Source organism: Scyliorhinus canicula, chromosome 7, assembly GCF_902713615.1.
Source record: "Scyliorhinus canicula chromosome 7, sScyCan1.1, whole genome shotgun sequence".
Classification (NCBI taxonomy): Eukaryota; Metazoa; Chordata; class Chondrichthyes; order Carcharhiniformes; family Scyliorhinidae; genus Scyliorhinus; species Scyliorhinus canicula.
Genome location: NC_052152.1, coordinates 53,428,994 through 53,452,912, shown reverse-complemented (window position 1 = coordinate 53,452,912; position 23,919 = coordinate 53,428,994). Strand labels below are relative to the sequence as shown.

General features: G+C 44.2%; 1 protein-coding gene across 3 annotated transcripts in view; it reads left to right on the top strand.

Annotated features, from left to right (window-relative positions):
• LOC119968972 (solute carrier family 22 member 15-like) overlaps window positions 1-23,252 on the top strand; it is a 126,319-nt gene extending 103,067 nt beyond the window's left edge. For 2 of the 3 annotated variants that reach the window (XM_038802036.1, XM_038802035.1), the window contains 2 exons: window positions 17,053-17,241; window positions 20,593-23,252. In XM_038802036.1, coding sequence (XP_038657964.1) covers window positions 17,053-17,241; window positions 20,593-20,679 — 276 coding nt within the window. In that variant the 3' untranslated portion in view covers window positions 20,680-23,252. The remainder of the gene's footprint in view (window positions 1-17,052; window positions 17,242-20,592) is intronic. The other variant, XM_038802037.1, reaches the window with a different exon arrangement.
• The last annotated feature ends 667 nt before the right edge of the window (window positions 23,253-23,919 follow it).

The following is a 23,919-nucleotide window of genomic DNA, read 5'->3' as shown; positions in this document are numbered from 1 at the left end:
GACCCACAAGTCCACGAGATCAGGCCACCTTTTCAAAATGGTGGCAGCATTTTGGAGGAGCTGGTCTGGCCAGCGACTTCCGCTCCCCACCACAAATGACGTTTTCCGTTATATCACGCCCATCATCTCTCCTCACTGCAGTAACTGACTCCTCCTCCTCTTTTACCCCCCCTCTTCTGTCTCGCCTAAAGATTCTATATCCCGGGATGTTGAGCTGCCTTCCTTAACCAGGTCTCTGTGATGGCTACACATGGTTTCCTCTGGGTGCTCCAGTTTCCTCCCACACGTCCCGAAAGATGAGCTGTTCGGTATTTTGGACATTCTGAATTCTACCTCTGTGTATCCAAACAGGCAACCTAATGTGGCGACAATTTTGAGATGCTATATGGGTGTGATCATCTGTGAGCAGCACTAACATAATGGATAACTGGTCTCTAAAATTGTCACTGTGAAGATTTCCCCAGTATTGTCAACTCTTGGCATATTCCTGAGAGAACAGATTAGAACTGCCAGTGCAGATTTAAATCAAAAATATTTCAAACTGTGGCCCCACTTGGTGGCCAATTACATTGCCAGAGAAGTTAATTTGCTAGGTGAAAACCAAAGATCCAGCCACTGATCCACTTACACTCCCTGTTGTTCCTGTGCTTACAGGAGTTTGTTCAATTGAGACGGAACAAGGAAAATGCTGACAGGTGATCCTGGCTGCTAATATGTTTGCCTTGTATTAGTAATTGGCAAAAAAACAAAGGAAAGCATTCAGATGACATTGGAATCCAGCACTGGTTGAAAATGTTATGCATTAGAAGTACCTTTGCTTTGCCACCTTAAAAAAACACTTAAATGACAGGAACTTCATTTCCTTATAAAACTATTAGATCATACAATCCCTACAGTGCAGAAGGAGGCCATTTGGCCCACAAGTCTACACTGGCCCTCTGAAAGAGCACCCTACCTAGGCCCACTCCCCTGCCCGATCCCCATATGCCTGTAACCTAATCTACCTAACCTGCACATCTTTGAACTGCGGGAGGAAACCGGAGCACCCAAAGGAAACCCACGCAGACACGGGAAAATGTGCAAAATCCACAGACTGTCACCCAAGGCCATAATTAGATATGGGGCTGGATTCTCCGCCCCGCCGCGCCATATTTCTGCCTTGACCCACTGGCGAGATTCTCCATTACGCCAGCCGGTCAATAGGGTTTCCCATTGTAGGGAGGCCCCACGCAGTCGGGATACCTCCGGGCGCCGGCAAAATGGAGAATTCTGCCGGCAGGGAATCCAGCCCATAATATATTAGTTATATTTGGGGAAAAGTGTGAAAGAATGGGAGCCTTCGATCAGAGGCACAATTCTAGTATTGAGGAGAGATAGATGAAAAGAGAAGTGTCATAAAAGAATTTCACTAAGAATATTTGGAACACATAGAACATAGAACAGTACAGCACAGAACAGGCCCTTCGGCCCTCGATGTTGTGCCGAGCAATGATCACCCTACAAGCCAATGTATCCATCCTATACCAGTAACCCAACAGCCCCCTCCCATTAACCTTATTTTTTTTTAGGACACTAAGGGCAATTTAGCATGGCCAATCCACCTAACCCGCACATCTTTGGACTGTGGGAGGAAACCGGAGCACCCGGAGGAAACCCATGCACACACGGGGAGGACGTGCAGTCTCCGCACAGACAGTGACCCAGCCGGGAATCGAACCTGGGACCCTGGAGCTGTGAAGCATTTATGCTAACCACCATGCTACCGTGCTGCCCATGCTTGAGTTTATACTTGAAACTTTGCGGGATAATTTGATTTGACATTGTAAATTAGCCAAACATGAGATTATTTCCACACAAAGCTTATTGAGTTGTGTGAAACTTGCCTATTCTGAGTCCTTTCATGATTAGTTTTATGTGGCACAGTGGTTAGGACTGCTGCCTACGCGCTGAGGACCTGGGTTCGAATCCCGGCCCCGGGTCACTGTCCGTGTGGAGTTTGCACATTCTCCCCGTGTCTGCGTGGGTTTCACCCCCACAACCCAAAGACGTGCAGGGTAGGTGAATTGACCACACTAAATTTCCCCTTAATTAGAAAAAAATAATTGGGTACCCTAAATTTTAAAAGAAAATGATTAGTTTTATGATTATAACCACTAGATGTTAATTGAATTTGCAATAAAGAAAACATCTCCAAGGCATTTAATATTTAGTGCCTTAAACAGCTAATCATTGAAATATAAGTAAACACAGGTTAGAATGTGTCCTTTGTTGCTGTATTCTTCGTGAATTCTAATAAACAAAAAATAGTTTTAGAATGGAGGAATATTGGATGTAATAAAAGATCTTTGTGCATCTGTACATTTCAATAATACCTCTGAACCCTTCATTCTTACCGCCATAAATTTCAGAATTTTAATTTCCTGTAATAGAGATTGTCCTTTGAAGCCACACAAACTCTACACTGTGTCAATAAGTCAGACTACAAAAACTACACCTGTCAACTGCATGTATCGCCTTTGTCATTTTGGTAGAGTCTTTATGTTGAGTCAAACATGCAATACAAAAGCAGCCCCTTCAGTCCATTGTGTTTATACAATATTTTATTCCACTAGTTACCTAATTCAATTCCACTCTCTTACTCGCTTCCTATACCCTTTTATTGTTTCTCTTTTTAAAGCGATTATCTAATTACCTGTTTGAACAATGGTCTGAGGCTGGCAATTTCTGGGAGTCTCTGAGTAAAGATAATTTTCTAAACTCACTTTTGATTCTATTTTTGATCATATTAAAATTGTGCCGTTTTCATACTGACATTCTGAAAAATTCTATTACTTTTTTTTAATTGTATTCATACGGTTGTCAGGAACATTTGCATCTAATTGACATTGAGGGGAAAAATTTCTTACGGCAGGCTCCATGCTGATTCAAATTCAACTTTTTCCTGTGATTTTTCTTGTTAAATATAGAGAATACTGTGATTACTTTTATACCCCAGAATAGAAACTGTCTATTCTGATGGGACCACTAACTACGCACATGGTCAAACTGAAACAAAGTTAGGTCGGTGGGCTGTTAATTAAACCCTGCACCTATGAGGAAAACAGGGGTGGGATTCTCCATTTTGCCGGCGCCCGGAGGTTTCCCGACTGCGTGCGGTGTCCCACAATGGGAAACCCCATTGACCGGCCAGCGTAACGGAGAATCCCGTCGGCCGAAGGGGCAAAAATGTGGCACAGCAGGGTGGAGAATACAGCACAATTTTTGTTCTTTGAAAGATTACATTGGCTGGAACTTTCCAGCCTTTCACGCCGGCAGGCTCCTCCTGTCCAGCTGATGGCAACCCCCGCTCCCCACTACGGGTTTCATGGCAGCGAAGGGTGCATTCAACTCAGTGGGAAACCCTGTTGGCAACAGCGGGACCAGAAGATCCCACCACTGGTCAATGGCAGGCCATCTTGTGTTTCTCAGTGGGTTGCACAGAAAATGCAGCCCATTGTTTCAGTAGTAAGATTTCTTGAGTAACCTAGATAGTAGGTGACAATAATCAGTTAGCACCTTCTGCTTTGTCAATGTTGATTGATCATTCTGCATGCAGAAGAAGATCAGAGTGGGAGTAAATATGACTGCTGCTGAGGATTGCTTTATTTGAGAATGGGGGAAGAATTTGTTCATTTGGCACTATGCAGAGTGCGTAGATTCCCTGGGGGCAGACGGAGGTGGATTCTCCATTGTCCAGCACCATGATCAGGATTCCCGATCGGGCAGGAAATGGAACACCCCGTGAAAAACTGTTTGCGGGAAATGATGAATGGTTAAGGCTCACTCACTGGGGATGCTTTCATATAAGACAGCCATTCCTCCACACCTGTGAGACAGAGGTTAGAGGCAGATCAGACTGGTGGTGCAAAATTTTTTATAGTGACTATTTACAACATGTGTGCCCTTCTCTCTGAGTGGAACTCTCTACTGAACCCAGGCCAACTTAAGTGTCATCTATCTTTCGTGGCCTGCTGCTTTTCTCGCTCTCTGTCCTGTGATACCCTTGGTGGGGGTCCTCTGGAGGGCCTGAGCCTAGATGGACCTGACAACCTTTGGGTATCACGGGACGACATGTCACTCTGTTTTGTCCACTGCCCAGCAAATGCGCAAGTGTCAGGTGGGGGATTGGGGGGGGGGGGGGGATACTGAAGGGCTGAGGTGTTCCAGCTTCTTCCCCTGCTGGAGGTGCCAGGCCTCGCATTATCCTGTAGGTTTAAATAACATCCTCTCCTCATCCTTCTAAACTCCAACAAGTACAGACCCAGAGTCCTCAACCGTTCCTCAGACGACGTGCTATTCATTCCAGGGATCATTCCTGTGAACCTCCTCTGGACCCTTTCCAAGGCCAGCACATCCTTCCTTGGATACCGGCCCAAAACTGCTCACAATGCTTCAAATGGGGTCTGACCTTATACATGATAGCTTATACAGCCTCAGAAGTACATCCCTGCTCTTGTATTCTACCCCGCTCGACATGAATGCTAACATTTGCCTTCCTAACTGCTGACTGAACCTGCACGTTAACTTGAAGAGAATCGTGAACAAGGACTCCCGGGTGCTTATGATTTCCTAAGCATTTTCCCTTTTAGAAAACGGTCTATGTCTCCATTTCTCCTTCCAAAGTGCATTACCTCACACTTTTCCACATTCCATCTGCCACTTCTTTGCCCACTTTCCTAGCCTGTCCAAGTCCTTCTGCGGCACCCCTGCTTCCTAAATACTACCTGTTCTTCTACATATATTTGTATCATCTGAAAACTTAGCAACAGTGCCTTCAGTTCCTCCTTCCAGATCACTAATGTATATTGTGAAAAGTTGTGGTCCCAGCACCAACCCCTGAGGCACACCACTAGCCTCAGCTGCCATCTTGAAAAAGACCCCTTTATCCCCACTCTCTGCCTTCTGCCAGTCAGCCAATCCCCTATCTATACCAGGATCTTACCCTTAACACCATGGGCTCTTAAACTTATTCAACAGTCTCCTATGTGACACCTTGTCAAAGGCCTTCTGGAAATCTAAATAAATCATTTCCACTGGTTCTCCTTTGTCTAACTTCCTTGTTCCCTCCTCAAAAAACTCTAACAGATTTGTCAGATATGACCTCCCCTTGACCAAACCGTGCTGAATCAGTCCAATTTTATCATGCTCTTCCAAGTACTGCGCGATCTCATCTTTAATAATGGACTCTAACATCTTACGAATGACCGAAGTCAGGCTAACCAGCCTATAATTTCCCGTCTTCTGCCTCCCTCCCTTCATAAACAACGATGTTACATTAGCCACTTTCCAGTCCTCTGGGATCCTTCCTGCCTCCAGTGATTCCTGAACGATCACCACCAATGCCTCCATAATTTCCTCAGCTATCTCGTTTAGAATCTTGGGGTGTAGTCCATCCGGTCCAGGTGATTTATCCGCCTTCAGACCTTTCAATTTCCCCAGAATCTTCTCCTTGGTGATGGCCACTACACTCAACTGTGCCCCTTGATTCTCCTGGAGGCTCTGGCATCCCATTAGTATCTTCCACCATGAAGACTGATGCAAAGTAACTATTCAGTTCCTCAGCCATTTCTTTGTTTCCTGCGATTACTTCTCCAGCCTCATTTTCCAGTGGTTCAATGTCTATTTTTGCCTCTCTCTTACCTTTTATCTGTTGAAAAAACTCTTCCTATCTTCTTTTATATTGCTAGCTAGCTTATACTCATATTTCATCTTCTCCCCCCATTTTGCTTTTTCAGTTGTCCTCTGCCGGCTTTTAAAGGCTTCCCAATCTTCTGGTTTCCCACTAATCCGCGCCACTTTGTATGCTTTTTCTTTTGCTTTTATGCTGTCCTTGACTTCTCTCGTCAGCCACTGATGCCTCATCCTCCCCTTAGCATTTTTCCTCCTCCTTGGGGTGAATTTTTATTGTGCTATTGTGCTTCCCAAATAACCCCCAAAAACTCCTGCCATTGCTGTACCACTGTCTTCCCTGCTAGGCTCCCTTTCAAATCAACCCTGGCCAGCTCCTCCCTCATGTTTTTGTAGTTACCCTTATTTAATTGTAGTACCGTTACTTCTGATTCCAGCTTCTTCCTTTCAAACTGCAGGGTAAATTCTATCATATTGTCATCACTGCTCCCTAAGGGTTCCTTCGCCTTATGTTAGCACTGTGGCTTCACAGCTCCAGGGTCCCAGGTTCAATTCCCGGCTTGGGTCACTGTCTATGTGGAGTCTGCACGTTCTCCCTGTGTCTGCGTGGGTTTCCTCTGGGTGCTCAGGCTTCCTCCCACAGTCCAAAGAAGTGCAAGTTAGGTGGATTGGCCATGCTTAATTGCCCTTAGTGTCAAAAAAGGTTAGGTGGGGTTTCGAGGATAGGGTGGAGGTGTGGGCTTAAGTAGGAAGTTCTTTCCAAGGGCCGGTGCACACTCAATGGGCTGAATGGCCTCCTCCTGCACTGTAAATTCTAGGATTCTCATTACACATCATCAAATCCAGAATTGCCTATTTCCTAGTAGGCTCTGACACAAGCTGCTCCAAAAAAACATCTCTTAGACATTCCACAAATTCCTTTTCTTGGGATCCACTACCAACCTGATTTTCCAGTCCACCTGCATATTGAAGTTCCCCCATGATTATTGTAATATTGCATTTTTTATATGCCTTTTCTATCTCCTGATCTATTTTCTGCTCCTCATCCTGACTACTGCTCGGGGGGCCTGTACATAACTCCCATCAGGGTCTTTTTTTACCTTTGCGATTCCTCAACTCTACCCACACAGATTCTATGCCTTCTGATCCTATATCACTTCTTGCTATCGATTTAAATTCATTCCTTACTAACAATGCAACACTGCCCCTTTGCCAATCTGCCTGTGCTTTCAATAGGACACATATCCTTGGATATTTAGATCCCAGCCCTGATCCCTTGCACCCACGTCTCCGTGATGCCCACATCGTACCGGCCAATTTCAATGTGCGCAAGCTCATTTACCTTATTCTGTATACTGCGCGCACTTAGATACAACACCCTCAATCCTGCATTAACCACCTCCCTTGTCATACTTGTCAGCTTTTTTGCTCTGCCTGAGGTTACATTCCCACCACCTTCTGTACTCTTCGTTCTATTATGTGGTCTGGAAACTTTACTACCCTTTCCGGAGCCCCCGGCTCCTTCAACTAGTTGAAAGTCCTCATCATTAACCTACACTTCTACCTTCTCCTTTAACTTTGATTTTCTAATTCTCCATACAGCTGAACTCTCTCTCTCCCTTCTCCCCCCCGCCCCCCCCCGCCCCCCCAAACTATTTAGTTTAAAGTCTTATCTACAGCCCTAATTGTACGATTCGCCAGTACTCTGGTCCCAGCATGATTCAGATGAAGACTGTCCCATCGGAAAAGATCCCCTCTTCCCAGTACTGGTGCCAATGTCCCATGAATTCAAACCCATTCGCCCCAAACCAATCCCCGACCTCCAATCACTACCCCCCCCGACCTCCAATCCCTACCCCGCGACCTCCAATCCCTACCCCCCGACCTCCAATCCCTACCTCCAATCCCTACCTCCAATCCCTACCCCGCGACCTCCAATCCCTACCCCGCGACCTCCAATCCCTACCCCGCGACCTCCAATCCCTACCCCGCGACCTCCAATCCCTACCCCGCGACCTCCAATCCCTACCCCGCGACCTCCAATCCCTACCCCGCGACCTCCAATCCCTACCCCGCGACCTCCAATCCCTACCCCGCGACCTCCAATCCCTACCCCGCGACCTCCAATCCCTACCCCGCGACCTCCAATCCCTACCCCGCGACCTCCAATCCCTACCCCGCGACCTCCAATCCCTACCCCGCGACCTCCAATCCCTACCCCGCGACCTCCAATCCCTACCCCGCGACCTCCAATCCCTACCCCGCGACCTCCAATCCCTACCCCGCGACCTCCAATCCCTACCCCGCGACCTCCAATCCCTACCCCGCGACCTCCAATCCCTACCCCGCGACCTCCAATCCCTACCCCGCGACCTCCAATCCCTACCCCGCGACCTCCAATCCCTACCCCGCGACCTCCAATCCCTACCCCGCGACCTCCAATCCCTCCCCCCCCACCTCCAATCCCTACTCCGTCCTCCAATCCCTACCCGCCAATCTCCAATCCCTACCTCCGACCGCCTATCCCCACACCCCGACCTCCAGTTTACCCCCTACCGACCTCCAACCGCCCCCCCCCCGACCTCCAATCTCACCGAACCTCCCCCCGCCCCCCCCCCCCCCCCCCCCCCCCCCCCCCCCAAACCTCCAATCTTTCCGATGGCCCGGCCTCCAATCTCTCCGACCCCTCTTCCCCCTACCTCCAATCTCCCCTCACAAAGGTCTGCGCTACCCTGCCCCTGCCTGACTTGCCTGCCAGGTCTAATATCCCCCTCAAGATCCATCCCCACTCCCAACCTCCACCACCCCCTCCCCTAAGCCCAACCCCTTCCAACTTCCCCTCCATGACCCCCAAATAATATAAAAGAGGTCACTTGCAGCACAGAAATTGAGCATTTGGTCCATCGGGTCAATGCTTGTTTATGCTCCACTCAAGCCTTATTCCCCACTGCTTCATAGAACATAGAACAGTACAGCACAGAACAGGCCCTTCGGCCCTCGATGTTGTGCCGAACAATGATCACCCTACTCAAACCCACGCTATACCCGTAACCCAACAACCCCCGCCCCCCAACCTTACTTTTAAGGACACTACGGGCAATTTAGCATGGCCAATCCACCTAACCCGCACATCTTTGGACTGTGGGAGGATACCGGAGCACCCGGAGGAAACCCACGCACACACGGGGAGGACGTGCAGACTCCGCACAGACAGTGACCCAGCCAGGAACCGAACCCGGGACCCTGGAGCTGTGAAGCATTTATGCTAACCACCATGCTACCGTGCTGCCCTTAACCCCCACAACCCAAAGATGTGCAGGTTAGGTGGATTGGCCAATGCCAAATTTCCCCTTAATCAGAAAAATAATTGGGTATTCTAAATTTATATTGAAATTTTTTTTAAAAAATATCGCACAGTAGCCTGCAGCTGGAAATATGTCAGCAGGTCTGGAGTCGGAGGAAAAATATCCCAGTTGAGGAAATATCCGGGGAATGGGGTGGGGGGGGTGATGTCACCGTGCAAGTGTCGGTGCGTGATGACATCACAGACAGGAAGACAGAGCATCTGGATCTGTGCAATCCAGTGATCACCACACATTATGGAGGATGTGATGGTCCTGGAGAGAGTGCAGGGGAGACTTACCAGAATAGTTCCAGGAATGAGGGATTTGAGTTGCAATGTTAGGTTGGAGAAACTGCGGTTGTTCTCCTTGGAGGAAAGGAGATTGATAGAGGTATAAGTTTCTGATTGGTCTCAGTAAAGTAGTTAAAGAAACGTTGCTCCAACCAGCTGATTGTAAAAGGATTTCAAGACACAGATTTAAGATCTTGTGCAAGATCTACAGGGCGATATGAGGAAGAAATTTTAGTGAGTGGTATTGACTTGGAACTGAATGCACACGCTGAAAGTGCGATAGTATCCAGGATCTGATGAATTGAGTGATGCTGTAGGAGTTTGATGTCAGGGTTCGCTTGTGTTTCCTGTCTGCAAATCCACTTCTAATACCCTATCTAATCCTAGCAGTACGTTCTTCTATTCCTTCCCCTTTCACAAACTCATCTAACTTCTAATTAAGTGCTTCTTTGCTATTTACTTCAACTGCTTGTGCGTTCCACGTGCTGACCACTATCTGGTAAGGAAATTTATCTGAATAAGCTTACTGCTTACAATAGTGATTCGGAGAGGCCAGAAATGTACAGTGATATTCTCTTGTGCTTTCAGAATAATGAAGGAGGAAGTGCTGGATATCTTAAAATGCATTAAGGTCGACAAGTCCCCTAGGCCAGATGGGATATATCCCAGGTTACTGTGGGAGGCAAGCGAGGAAATAGCTAGGGCCTTAACAGATATCTTTGCATCGTCTTTGACCAAAGGCGAGATTCCAGAAGTCTGGAGAATAGCCAATGTTGTCCCTTTGTTTAAGAAGTGAAGCAGGGATAATCCAGGTAATTATAGGCCGGTGAGCCTGACATCAATGATGGGGAAGCTGTTGGAGAAGATACTGAGGGACAGGATTTATTCACATTTGGAAGTGAATAGGCTTGGGCAACATGGTTTTGTGTGGGGAAGGTCATGTCTTACAACATGATAAGAGATTTTGGAGGAGGTGCCAAAATTAATTGATGATGGAAATGATGTGGATGTCATCTACATGGACTTTAGTAAGATGTTTGACAAGGTCCCTCATGACAGACTGGTACAGAAGGTAATGTCGCATGGGATTCGGGGTGTGGTAGCTAGATACATAAAGAACAGGCTTGGCAACAGGAGACCGAGATTAGCAGTGGAAGGGAGCTTTCTGTAACTAGTGGTATTCCACAAGGATCAGTGCTCGGACCACTGTTGTTTGTAATATATGAATGATCTGGAGGGAAATGTAGATAGTCTGATTAGAAAGTTTACAGGTAACACTAATCATAGAATCATAGAATTTACAGTGCAGAAGGAGGCCATTCAACCCATCGAGTCTGCACCAGCTCTTGGAAAGAGCACCACACTTAAGTTCACACCTCCACCCCATTCCGGTAGCCCAGTAACCCCATCTAACCTTGTGGCAATTTAGCATAGCCAGTCCACCTAACCTGCACATCTTTGGACTGTGGGAGGAAACCGGAGCACCCGGAGGAAGCCCACGCAGACATGGGGAGAATGTGCAGACTCCACACAGACAGTGACCCAAGCCGGGAATCGATCCTGGGACCCTGGAGCTGTGAAGCAACTGTGCTAACTACTGCCAGAGAATACAGCAGAATAAGATAGATTGGAGAGTTGGGCAGAGAAATTATAGATGGAGTTCAATCCGGACAAATGTGAGGTGATGCATTTTGGAAGATCAAATTCAGGTGTAAATTATACAGTAAATGGCAGAACCCTTGGGAGCATTGACATACAGAGGGATATGGGTGTTCAGGTTCATAGTTCCATGAAAGTGGCATTGCAGGGGATAAGGTAGTCAAGAAGGCATATGGCATGCTTGCCTGCATCAACCAGGGCATTGAGTACAAGAGTTGGCAGGTCATGTTACAGTTGTATGAAACTTTAGTTTGGCCACATTTGGAATATTGCATGCAAGTCTGGTCGCCGCACTCCAGAAGGACATGGATGCTTTGGAGAGCGTGCAAAGAAAGTTTACCAGGATGTTGCCTGGTCTGGAGGGTGTTCGCTATGAGGAGAGGTTGAATAAACTCTGATTGTTTTTGTTGGAAAGACAGGCTGAGGGGGAGACCTGATTGAGGTCTACAATATTACGATAGATATAGACAGAATTGTCGGAAGCTATTTCCAAGGATGGAAGACTCAATTACAAGGGGGCACAGGTTCAAGGTGAGAGCCAAAGTTCAGGGGAGATGGGCAGGGAAAGATTTTACGCAGAGGGTAGGGGGTGCCTGGACCATGTTAACAGTGGAAGTGGTGGAGGTGGGCACAATAGCAACATTTGTGGAGGTGGTGGAGGCAGGTACAATAGGTACATTTAATATGTATCTTGATTGACACATGAACAGGCAGGGAATGGAGGGATACAGCTCGTTTGGGCAATAAGTAGTAGGTCTAAATAAGGAATCTGGATCGGTGCAAGATTGGTGGGCCGATGATCCTGTTCCTGTGATGTTTTGTTCTTGTGTAAATCCGACTTTATGGAGTCTCATTGTTCATCTTATTGCCACTTATCTGAAAAAGTTTGCATATCAAGCAGAGAGATGTTAAATTTTGGTTTGTGGAATGTGCATACTTGCCTATGGAAGCTAAACTTATGACGAGTATTAATAAATGGTAATGGCAAATAGCCCAACTTGTAATATTTTTATTTGAACAAGGGCAATATCAAATGACTCCATTCCTTAAACAGTATTCATTCTTTGTCTCTTAAAGGCTTGGTTTAAATTCTTGAAAACCTAATTAAGTAAATGATTACAGAATAATTGTAGCCCAGGAGGGTGCTGGTCTTTACAAAATCAGTTGATTTTTAATTGGAAAGATAGTATAATACTAATTGACCTCCTTCCCCCCAATTGCCATCAAATATACTTGCAGGAAGATGAAATTAAGCTCAACAACTGTCAGCTTCCTGTTTTCTTATCCTTCCCTTGCCCCAGATATATAGGTTGCGATTTAATGTTGACAATGGGGGTCTCATTCACAGTTTGGCGTAGTAGTGGTAATCTAATGTTCATCCTTGGGGGAGGCCCAACAAAATTAAGTGCCTATCTGGTACTTAATTGGCCAATGTCGGACCTTCCCTGAGGTTCAGGACACCTGAAGCTGCCAGCCTTCAACCGGTAGCGCATAGGGAGCAGTGGCTGCTGTTGGTAATGCTCTAAGAACTTAACCAGGGATCGTCAATGGATCCCTGTTCACAGATGAATGGAATTAAATGTGGGTCGCAGGGAAGGAGTTGTTGGGGGAATGTCAGAGGCACATTTTTCTTTGGGGGTCACAGGTGGCACAGTGGTTAGCACTGCTGCCTCACAGCGTCAGGGACCCGGGTTTGATTCCCACCTTGGGTGACTCTGTGTGGAGTTTGTGCGTTCTCCTCTTAGTCTGCATGGGTTTCTTCCAGGTGCTCTGGTTTCCTCCCACAGTCTAAAGATGTGTAGGTTAGGTGGATTGACCATGATAAATTGCCCCTTAGAGTCAGGGATATGCAGGTTAGGTTATGAGGTTACTGGTACAGGACGGAGTGAATCGGTGCAGACTCGATGGGCCGAATGACCTCCTTCTGCACTGTAGGGATACTATGATGGTCAGTGGGGTGGCTTTCAGTGCCCTCCGTCTTTCAAATGCCAGGTTCCTCAGTTGTGCATTGGCTGTCTATGAATGAGGAACCCGTGCAAGGATGTAGGCAAACTTGAGAGTGCAGCCGTGCAGCAATCATGAAAGCATGAGAAAGTTGTCTAACTCCCATTTTAATCTCTGAGACACCACTAAATGCTGGTAGTCCTGGATAACTGGTGTCAAGTGGCACATTAATGTGTCTAACTGACATCCTGTCTTGATTGGATGAGTTGTGTCCATCGGTCCCTTTCAGCCTCCAACTTAATTTTTGGAAGTTATTCATATTGCCAACCGACTGATTAGTGGCCTCCTGTATGATTTAGTGAGCCCAGCCATTGTTTTTCCCACCACATTGGGATTGATTACATTCCACCCACAGTCTGTTGGCAATGGCTGGGATCTGAAATGGAAATAGTCAGCTACCAGAAAGCTCCTGATATCCATTTAATGCACCCCAACTGAAAACAGAAGTTCCTCCTGAACCAATACTCTCCAATAAAGCTTCAAAATGCGATCCACAATGATCAGTCCTTAATCATGCAAAAGGACTGTTGTCCCACGTGGTAAAAGTGAGACTTTGCAACCTGCAAACAAGCTGACAGAGTAAAATTAAAGTTTTTAAAAGCTATTTCATATGGGAATGTATTTGCTTCTATACTTTATATAGTTACAGCGTTTGACTTCTATAAGTAACAACACTGTCATTTATACTTTGGGGAAAGGGCTTATAAGATAAGGGCTTCAAAGCGTACTCACCGTGAGCTTTGTGCACAAGCAGTGGGAGAGGCCACATCCGTAGTAAGGCACAGCCAGAGTGAGTTTTCAACTTGGGAATTTGAAACGGAGTGGGAGTTCGGTGCAGAGCAGGAAGAGGTGCTTTTTGCTTTTTCTCTTTGCCTTGTAACTTTTAAATCTTCAGAGTGTGTTCTTGCCCTGCTGCAGCTGAGACTACAAGGGAGAGAGCTAATTGGTAAGTAGTGGGTAAGGTCGGTAAATCTTTACAAATTTTACCACTTATAGTTGAAAATACGTTTTGTGGTTTATAAACTGTAACGGCTACGATTGGTAGTGACAAGGAAAGAAGGGCCATAGAGAATTGTATTTAATCTAACATTAAGCATCTTCCAACGGTTTAATTCAAAGGGGTAAGAAATGGGGCAGGAGAGCTCAAAGTCTTAGTTTGCTCCTCCTACTCCATGTGGGAAGCCAGGAACATTTCCAATGACCGGGGCCAGCATGTGTGCAAGAAGTGACTCCAGCTACAGCTCCTGGATGCCCGGGTTTCGGAGCTGAAACGGCAGCTATGGATACTGTGGGGCATCCGCGAGACGGAGAGCGTCATCGATAGCACATATAGAGATGTGGTCACACCGCAGGCTCAGACTCCTCAGACAGGAAGATGGGTGGCCACCAGGCAGAGCAAGAGAGCTAGGCATGTAGGCCATTCCCCTGCAAAACAGATATACCGTTTTGGATATTGTTGAGGGGAATGAGATCTCAGGGAAAAGCAGCAATAGCTAAATTTGTTGCACCACGTTTGGTTCAGCTGCTGAGGGGTGGAGTAAAAAGTGTGGGAATGCAATAGTTACAGTGAAATCAATTGTAAGGGGAATACATAGTCGTTTCTGTGGCTGCAAATGAGACTCCAGGATGGTATGTTCTCTCCCCCGTGCTAGGGTCATGAATGTCTCTTGAGTGTTGCTGGACATTCTGGAGGGGGAGGGTGAACAGCCAGTGGCTGTGGTACACGTCGATATCAATAACATAGGTTTAAAAAAAAAGGGATGAGCAGAATATGGGGAGTTAGGAAGAAAGTAGAGAAGTCGGACCTTAACAGTAGTGATCTCAGGATTATTAGACTGGGTACTGTGTAATGAGAACGGAATCATTGGCAATCTAGTTGTGCATCCCCTTGGGGATGAGCGACCATAATATTAATTGAATTTTTCATCAAGGTGGAGAAGAAGTAATTGATTCTGAAACTAGGGTCCTGAATTTTAATAAAGGAAACTACATTGATATGAGGCGTGAGTTGGATTTGATCGGATTTGGGGAATGTTTCTTAAAGAGATGACAGTGAATAGACAATGGCAAACATTCAAGGAGTACATGGGCTAACTGCAACAATTGTTTATTTCTGTCTGGCACAAAAGTAAAATGGGAAAGGTAGCCAGTCCATCATGGTTTACAAGGGAAATTAGAGATAGTATTCAATCCAAGGAAGAAGCATTCAAATTGGCCAAGAAAAACAACAGGCCTGAGGATTGGGAGCAGTTTAGAATTCAGTAACGAAGGACCAAGGAATTGATGAAGAAGGGGAAAATACAGTAAGAGAGTAAGCTTGCAGGGAACAAAAAAACTGACTGTAAAAGTTTTTATAGGTATCTGAAGACAAATGTAGGTAACTTACAGTCAGAAACACAGGAATATATAATAGGGGACAAAGAAATGGCTGAGCAACTAAACAAATACTTTTATTCTGTTTCAAGAATGAGGACAGAAATGTTGGAGAACGCAGGGTTTAGTGAGAGGGACGAGCTGAAGGAGACCAATATTAGTAGAGAAACAATGTTGGGGAAATTGATGGGATTGAAGGCTGATAAATCCCCAGGATCTGATAATCTTAAGTGGCTCTAGAAATAGTGGATGCATTGGTGGTATTCTTCCAGGATTCTATAGACTGGAACAGTTCCTGCAGATTGTAGGGTGGCTAATATAACTCCACTATATAAAAAGGGAGGTAGAGAGAAAATGGGGAATAATAGACCAGTAAGCCTGACATCGGTAGTGAGAAAAAATTTAGAATCCATTATCAAAGATTTTATAGCAGAGCACTTAGAAAATACCAGTGGATGTGGTATATTTGGACTTTCAGAAAGCTTTTGACAAAGACCCGCATGAGAGATTAAAGTACATGGCAATTGGGGTAGTGTATTGAGATGGATAAAAAACAGTTGGCAGACAGGAAACAAAGAGTAGAAATTAATGGGTCTTTTCAAATAGGCAGGCAGTGACTAGTGGGGTATCGCAGGGATCGGTGCTAGGACTCCAGCTATTCACAATATATTAATGATTTAGATGAGGGAACAAAATGTAATATCTCCAAATTTTCCGATGAAACCAAGTTGGGTGGGAGGGTGAGCTGTGAGGAGGATGCAGAGATCCTTCAGTGTGATTAGGACAAGTTAAGTTCGTAGGCAAATTAATGGCAGATGCAGTATAATTTGTAAAAATGTGAAGTTATCCAGTTTGGTAGCAAAAACTAGAAGGCAGACTATTATCTGAATGGCTACAAATTAGGAGAGTGGAATATGCAACGAGACCTCGGTGTCTTCATACACCAGTCACTGAAGGTAAGCATGCAGATACAACAGGTGGTAAAGAAGGCAAATGGTATGTTGGCCTACTCCTGCAACTAGTTTTTATGTTCTTCATAGTGAAAACGTTCGAGTACAGAAGCAGGGATGTCTTGCTGCAATGATACAGGGCCTTGGTAGGCCACACCTGGAATATTGTGTACAGTTTTGGTCTCTTTGTCTGAGGAAGGATGTCCTTGCTCTAGAGGGAGTGCAACAAAGGTTTACCAGACTGATTTCTGGGATGACAGGACTGACATATGAGGAGATTGAATCGATTAGGATTGTATTCACTTGAGTTTAGAAAAATATGGGGGGAATCTCATAGAACTCTATAAAATTCTAACAGGACCAGACTGGATATATGCAGGAAGGATGTTGCAGACAGTGGATGTGTCCAGAACCAGGGGCCACAGTCTGAGGATACAGGGTAGACCATTTAGGACAGAGATGAGGAGAAATTTCTTCACCAGAGTTGTAGGCCTGTGGAATTCGGCACCACAGGAAGTAGTTAAGGCCAAACATTGTATGATTTCAAGAAGCAGTTAGTTACAGCACTTAGGGCACCAAAGGTTATGGGAGGAAATTGGGATTAGGCTTTTGAGTTGGAAGCTCGGCCATGATCATAATGAATTGCAGAGCAGTCTCGAAGGGCCGAATGGCCTGCTCCTATTTTCTATGTGTCTATTTTCTCACTCCAGTGTCATTGATTTTTCATTAGTCAACTAATTTTCTTTACTACCCTTGCCTTGCCAGAAATCCATTAATTCGTCATTGCATTTTATGATATTTGGAGTCACCGGACTGCTAGCAGGAATCATTAGTTTGTTGCTGCCAGAAACACTGAATGAAACTCTTCTAGACACTATCTCTGACCTGCACATTGTCACATATCGCCCGCTTCAAGAGGACGTAGTCTCACTGCAGTCACAGGAAAATAAAATGGTACATAATTTACTTGAAGAAAGATACATTAATTTGATAATTGTTATCTGTTTAAACTCATGCCAAGCTACATCTGCCAGTAACTCTAGTTTTGAGCAACGTAGGCAGTTTGATCAATCACGCTTTATGAAGAGCCTGTCCCTAGTCCCTTTGCTATTGCGATAATGGGCATCTATATAACACATGGGGTGGCACAGTGGTTCGCACTGCTGCCTCACGGCACCGAGGATCCGGATTTGACCCCGGCCCCGGGTCACTGTCCTTGTGGAGTTTGCACATTCTCCCTGTGTCTGCGTGGGTCTCACTCCCATAACCCAAAGATGTGCAGGGTAAGGATTTGCCACGCTAAATTGCCCCTTAATTGGGAAAGAAAATCTATGTAACAAATGTGGGAGAAAGCCTGCAGCAGTATTTTCTGCTGGATTTATTTACCTCTACATATTTCTAAGTATTATTCCTTATGTCAAAATAATGTTGATCATCTTTGTCGTCAATGTATTTGTCACCGATGCCATTCTAGTAACATTAGTAATGGAGGGAGGCTGCCTGACCCCAAAATGCCTCCATTCATTTCAACAAGGATCAGCATTTTCGACCAGCTGAAACACATTTGAGTTTTGGAATCACTAGGCCCAGAAACACTTTGCTGGTTAAGTACTATTGCATATTGACATGATGCAAGTATTATTAGTGTTAGAGAACTTCAGATCATGGAAATATGCCATTTTCTATTGAATTGAATGACTCTGGAACAAACGGTCCTCCCAATTGATTAAATCATGAGTGACCGATGAGAAAAGCAGATATATATGGCAGGTATATGTGAGGTGACAAAATCAATGATATTTCAATGTGGGTCACATCCTTCCACTGTATTGAAAGAAGCATCATTTTGTCACCTTTTATTACAGAAATGTTATTATCACCATAACCCCCATTTCTACAGTGAGAATTTCCATTAAGAGTTAGAGAATCAATGTCAGAATCATGAAAACTCAACTTTGTCTCTCCCTCTATAAGCCAATCTATAAATTGTGATACTCTATTCGGGTATAGAATGGGGGAATGGGAGATTCTCAAATTTTTCAAATTCAAGCCTTTGTGTATTTCATACTTTGCTGGTAATTTCAACACTAATGCCAAATGTGACATGTTTAATCCGGAGTTCTTTCAACACTGTATTACTGTGATGTAAACTGTATGACTCGGCTAGGTACAGAACAAGTGCCGAAAACAAAGCAAGTATGACATGAACAAGAGCAGCATAGGGTATCGTAAATAGTGTCTTACAGGGAACAGATCAGTTCTAGGGAGAGTCGTTGAGGAGTCTAGTAGCTGTTGGGAATAAGCTGTTCTTAAATGGGAGCGCAACACGACTGATAGATGCCTGGAGAGGCCTCTCGCGGGCTTCCCGGCAGTCAGTATGTCTTGCGAGATCCACCTAGATCTCTCATGGGGTTGGGATCAAAATCCTTCCCACAATGGGCGTGACCAAGCCTCGCGCACCTAGGTCAGTTTTAAACCCACTTAGACGTGCTCACCCGGGATCTACCAGGCTCCCAGAATTTAACGGCTTCCCCAGGGCGTCCCCAACTGGGCGCTGTTCAGTACTGGCCCACACAAACGTGGACCAGTCAGAACGGAATGCGGGCACCTTGGAACTGCCAAGCTGGCACTTTGGCACTGCCCTGGTCAGAGCCTGGGGGATCCATGCCCATGAAAGGAGGGCAGAGGGAGGGTATGAAGGATGGGGAGGTGCAGGGTGAATGAAGGGGCCGCTGGAAAGTTGGGGAGGGCTAAAGAGTGGGCTTGAAGAGAGGGATCCAAAAGTGAGCTTGGGAAGGCCTGAAAAGACTCCACAGCTGGGTGTCATCACTTGGGGAGGGGAGGGTGTGGAGCAATGCCCATGTGTGTGGAGATTGACATTGCCCATGGGTTGGAGGGGGGGGTGGGGTGAGAGGGATGTGGGGGCCCACAGCCCTCTTAGAAAATGGTTGCCCGATCTCTGAGGAGCCCTTCAGCCAGATAGTTCAGCTCCCCAGTAATGAAAATAAGTCTCAAGTGAGGGCTTGACTACGGAGAAACTCCCCCGGGTCCAAAAAAGCGGTTAGATAGCGGTGGGGAACTCGCCGACAGAGCCGATAAGAAACTCCAGCAAACCCCACTACAAATGACACTTTGGCCTGATCAATGATGTTGGCCAGTCATCAATTTAGATGATTGTCCAGTTGTATTGTAACCCACACTGGCATAATCAGTAGAAGGCTGAATGTCTGCTGACATTCCAATAAAATAATCTGGCCACCTTTTTATTTAATAATGTAGTGTCGACATTTTAGTGATACAAAAAGAATAACTTCAGAAAACTGCTCAGATCAAGTCATATTCTAAATACACATTTGCCTTGTAAATCACTTTTTCATTGGTTTTCTTAAAATTGGCCACCTTGACCAGACCGTACCATTGCTTGCGAAATGCAGATATTTGGGAGAACTTGACCAAAAGATGAACCCATCTTCTTGCATATTTGCATTTTAAAAGTTGAAGCACCATCTTCAGTGTTGAGTTGAGCCATTGGAAACAAAACCCAGATGTAATAGACATTTCCAAACATTCTAAAAATCCTCCAGTTAGGTGCTTTTGAGATAAAAGGCTTCACTTTCTCCAAGTTTACTGCAACAAAAATACCAACTCTAACACTGAGTGGAACATTACTAGCATGGACCTAATCAAACCTAATGGTTGATGATCAAATATCAGCACATATAATTGTGATGAAAACACAATTGGAATTTGTTGTTGATTCTATTCTGAGGAAATAGTGATTGACTTTGCCAAAATTTAGTGAGCGGAGGGAGGGAGCGGATATAAGCAAGTAAACAGGGAAAAAAATCAAAATGCTGCAGATACTAAAACTGAAATGAAAACAAAAATTATTGGAAATACTAAGACAGCATCAATGAGTTAAGTTTTTGGTCAAGTTGAACAAAGTTTAAAAAATAAAGGATACCTTAGAATTTGAACAAAAGGAAGTATAAGGGTGAATGATAAAATGTTTTGTAGCTTGCGGAAATATAAATTAAGTATAACTTTGAATACGTCTTTATTACCTGGGAAAATAAAAGATCGATTGTGGTAGGATGCAAGTGTACATAAACATTTCACATTGGATTACATACTGTCTGTGGATCCAAGAGCACCACACTCATATAATACATCCTTCTCTGAACTAACCAGTCCCATTACTGACCGAAACAAAGAAAAGTGGCATCTTGCTTTTGGTAGAAACAAGGACAGTGAAAGTCACCTTTGCTCCACATGAATGAAATGTATCTTTTTATTTATTTACAGGCAAGTGATGTGAATCGTACAGAGCACAGTAATTATGAGAATGAAGAGGACAGTGAAGCTGACGAAGAAACCACATTGATCAAATAATGCTTGAATGTTTTACAAGTCACTCCACTGTTCAATAAGAATGCAATAGCAGCACTTTATGTACATTTTTTCCAATATATCAGTATCAATAGATATTCAGCTTATTTCTTGAAATGTGCAGTGGTAACTGGGATGTTACGGGCATTACTACACTCAGGATATTTACAGGGTATGATCTATCAATTGTTTCTGATGGTTCAATGTTGTCTCATTTTGCAAGTGAATTTTAGAGCCAAAGTTAATTTTATTTTAATGGTGCTAGTATTTCTGATTATTCAAAACCTTGTATTATTAGGCATTTTGGAAACATCGCAATACATTTGTTGATATCCAACCTCTTTCCTCCACATGTCAGCTTGGTTTGATTGATATAGTGTTAATCTCTGACTTGGATTGTTGGTTCCAACCCCACTTCAGACGTTGAGCACAATCAGGACCATCACCATGTTTGAGATGTGGTCCTTTGGAGGAAACATTAAAGTAGATCCATTCTGGTGTTTCCGTTACAGGCAAATGTTAAAACCACCGCAGCATTAGTGGAACATGAACAGGGAGATCTTCCTGTGACATTTGTATTGGTTCTCAGTCAACACTGCTATTAACTTAACATTCATCTCATTTGTGTAGAGCACGATCTTACTAAAGAGCTGTAGTATTTTCCTATTGTCACAACTGTCACTACTATACCTACAAAGTAACACGTGAAATCCTTTGAGATGCCTCAATAGTGCAATCTGCTATATAAATATTTTTTTACTTCTCTCAATTTCTTCAAAGTCCTCCAAGGTGATTGCTGGGCAAACTTCTACCTAATTTTTCGGGGGTTTTATATTTCTTCAGGAGATGTGGGAAGCTAGCATTTATTGTCACTTTGAGAAGGTGGTGTTGCTGGTTCTCTTGGAAAAATATTTTTTATGCTGATTAAGTTGAGAGATTCGTGCTGAAAATGGAATATGCGCACACCTGTCTTCCAAAATTAGTATTAAATGCTAAGATTAGGTACACCATAGTACAATGTTCTGCTCTGTCGAACCCCAAAAGAGTATGTACACTGTTCCACAAGTTTTCACCACTCAGTTGCCAACCTTATGATTTATTAATTTGAATTATCAGTCAAGTACCAAATTATACCGCTAGTTTTGTGCTCTAGGTCCATAATGGAACTAGGTTAAAATCACTCAGACCAGTTTCATGGAGGGAATAATATTGGCAAGGAGGGAACACTTATTAGCCCATGTTGAATTCAATCAGAGCAATGAAAAGATATTTTCACTGAACCGCTTTGTCTACCGAAGCACATTTACTGTTCACAAACTTGAAAACGGAATGGATAAGATTGACTTTAGAGTGTTAAACCTAAACAGCATTATTTGCACAGTTTAATTCTCCTGGTTTAGTGAATTATTAATTTACGGCAGAAATTCCCAAACATTTTTGCTACATTCCCCTTTGGAGATTTATGTCCCATTGTTTCTAGGAAGTGATATTTTTGCATTGGGCAGGAGGATTTTACTTTTTGGTTAACAAGTATTGGGAAGACAGAGAGCAACATTACGAGCAAACAGGCTCATCGTGCTCATTAGGATGATGGAGAATGATATGTTCTTTTATTTTCAAGTTTATTCAGTGGCAAATGCTACATTACTGAATAAATATGGACATAATAAATGCTTGATCTCATCAAGTAGGATGAGCTTGTTTGTTGGCACACAATTTGTGAAATCTCAATTTTGCAGTTTTAGCTGCAAATCTGTCTCTATATTCAAGTGATGTCAATACTTGTTTAGATGTAAATAAGCAATGAGAAACGCAATCCACACAGATATACTTGAGCAAAGTGACCCAATATTTCAATGATTGTTTAGAATAACTCTAAACTCTTTTTGAATTGAGCGCCAAAACTGATCAAGAGACATAGCTTTAAATTATCTTTTAAAACAGAATAACCAGAAACATTAATTAAATTCTCATAGAATTACAAATTCCGGGCAGCACGGTGGCACAGTGGTTAGCATTGCTGCCTACGGTGCTGAGGACCCGGGTTCGAATCCCGGCCCTGGGTCACTGTCCGTGTGGAGTTTGCACATTCTCCCCATGTCTGCGTGGGTTTCACCCTCAAACCCAAAGATGTGCAGGATAGGTAGATTGAACACTCTAAATTGCCCCTTAATTGTAAAAAATAATTGGGTACTCCAAATTTAAAAAAAAAAAGAATTACAAATTCCACTGAAAACAGATTTTGAACCCAAATGAAATATTACAATTCATTTACCTCTCTTTTGGGAAAATGTTTCCTGAATTTTGTGCTAAAGCTGACCAAAATGCTCCAGAATTATATAATCAAACAATAAAGACCAACATTTGATTGTCCATAATAGAAATTAATATCAAGGGTGTAGTTACATGGTTTTGTAGCACATAAATACATCATAGCAAACATTTCTGTCAGAAGCAGGGTAGCATGGTGGTTAGCATAAATGCTTCACAGCTCCAGGGTCCCAGGTTCGATTCCCGGCTGGGTCACTGTCTGTGTGGAGTCTGCACGTCCTCCCCCTGTGTGCGTGGGTTTCCTCCGGGTGCTCCGGTTTCCTCCCACAGTCCAAAGATGTGCGGGTTAGGTGGATTGGCCATGCTAAATTGCCCGTAGTGTCCTAATAAAAGTAAGGTTAGAGAGGGGAGGGGAGGGGGGGGGGGGGGGGTTGTTGGGTTACGGGTATAGGGTGGATATGTGGGTTTGAGTAGGATGATCATGGCTCGGCACAACATTGAGGGCTGAAGGGCCTGTTCTGTGCTGTACTGTTCTATGTTCTAAGTTTTATATTTTTTTCACGCATTATAAAAATATTAGCATTCTTATCTTGAACTTCATTGAGTTTGGCAAATACATTGGCCAGTAGTCTTGTGAAATGTAACTGAGGTGATTCAAAATTGCCCAAAGGCTTATGACATCTCCCGTTGTCTTTTCAAATTATTGCCAATACCTTACCATGTGAGCATCTAAATCCGAGGTGACTGGGGTCACACCACCGAACCACCATTTCAGGTCCAATGTAAGTTCCCTGTGTATGGAGTCATACAGAGCAAATTCTTATTGGGAATTCCTAAGTGCCTACCCAATTATTCCTTGTTATTATTTGTATCATGTGTAACAATTTAATTAGATGTAATTTTTTTTGTAAGTATTTGTATACAGTACTGTAAACTTTGAAACTGAAACTAGGGCTTTGTACAATTTATGTA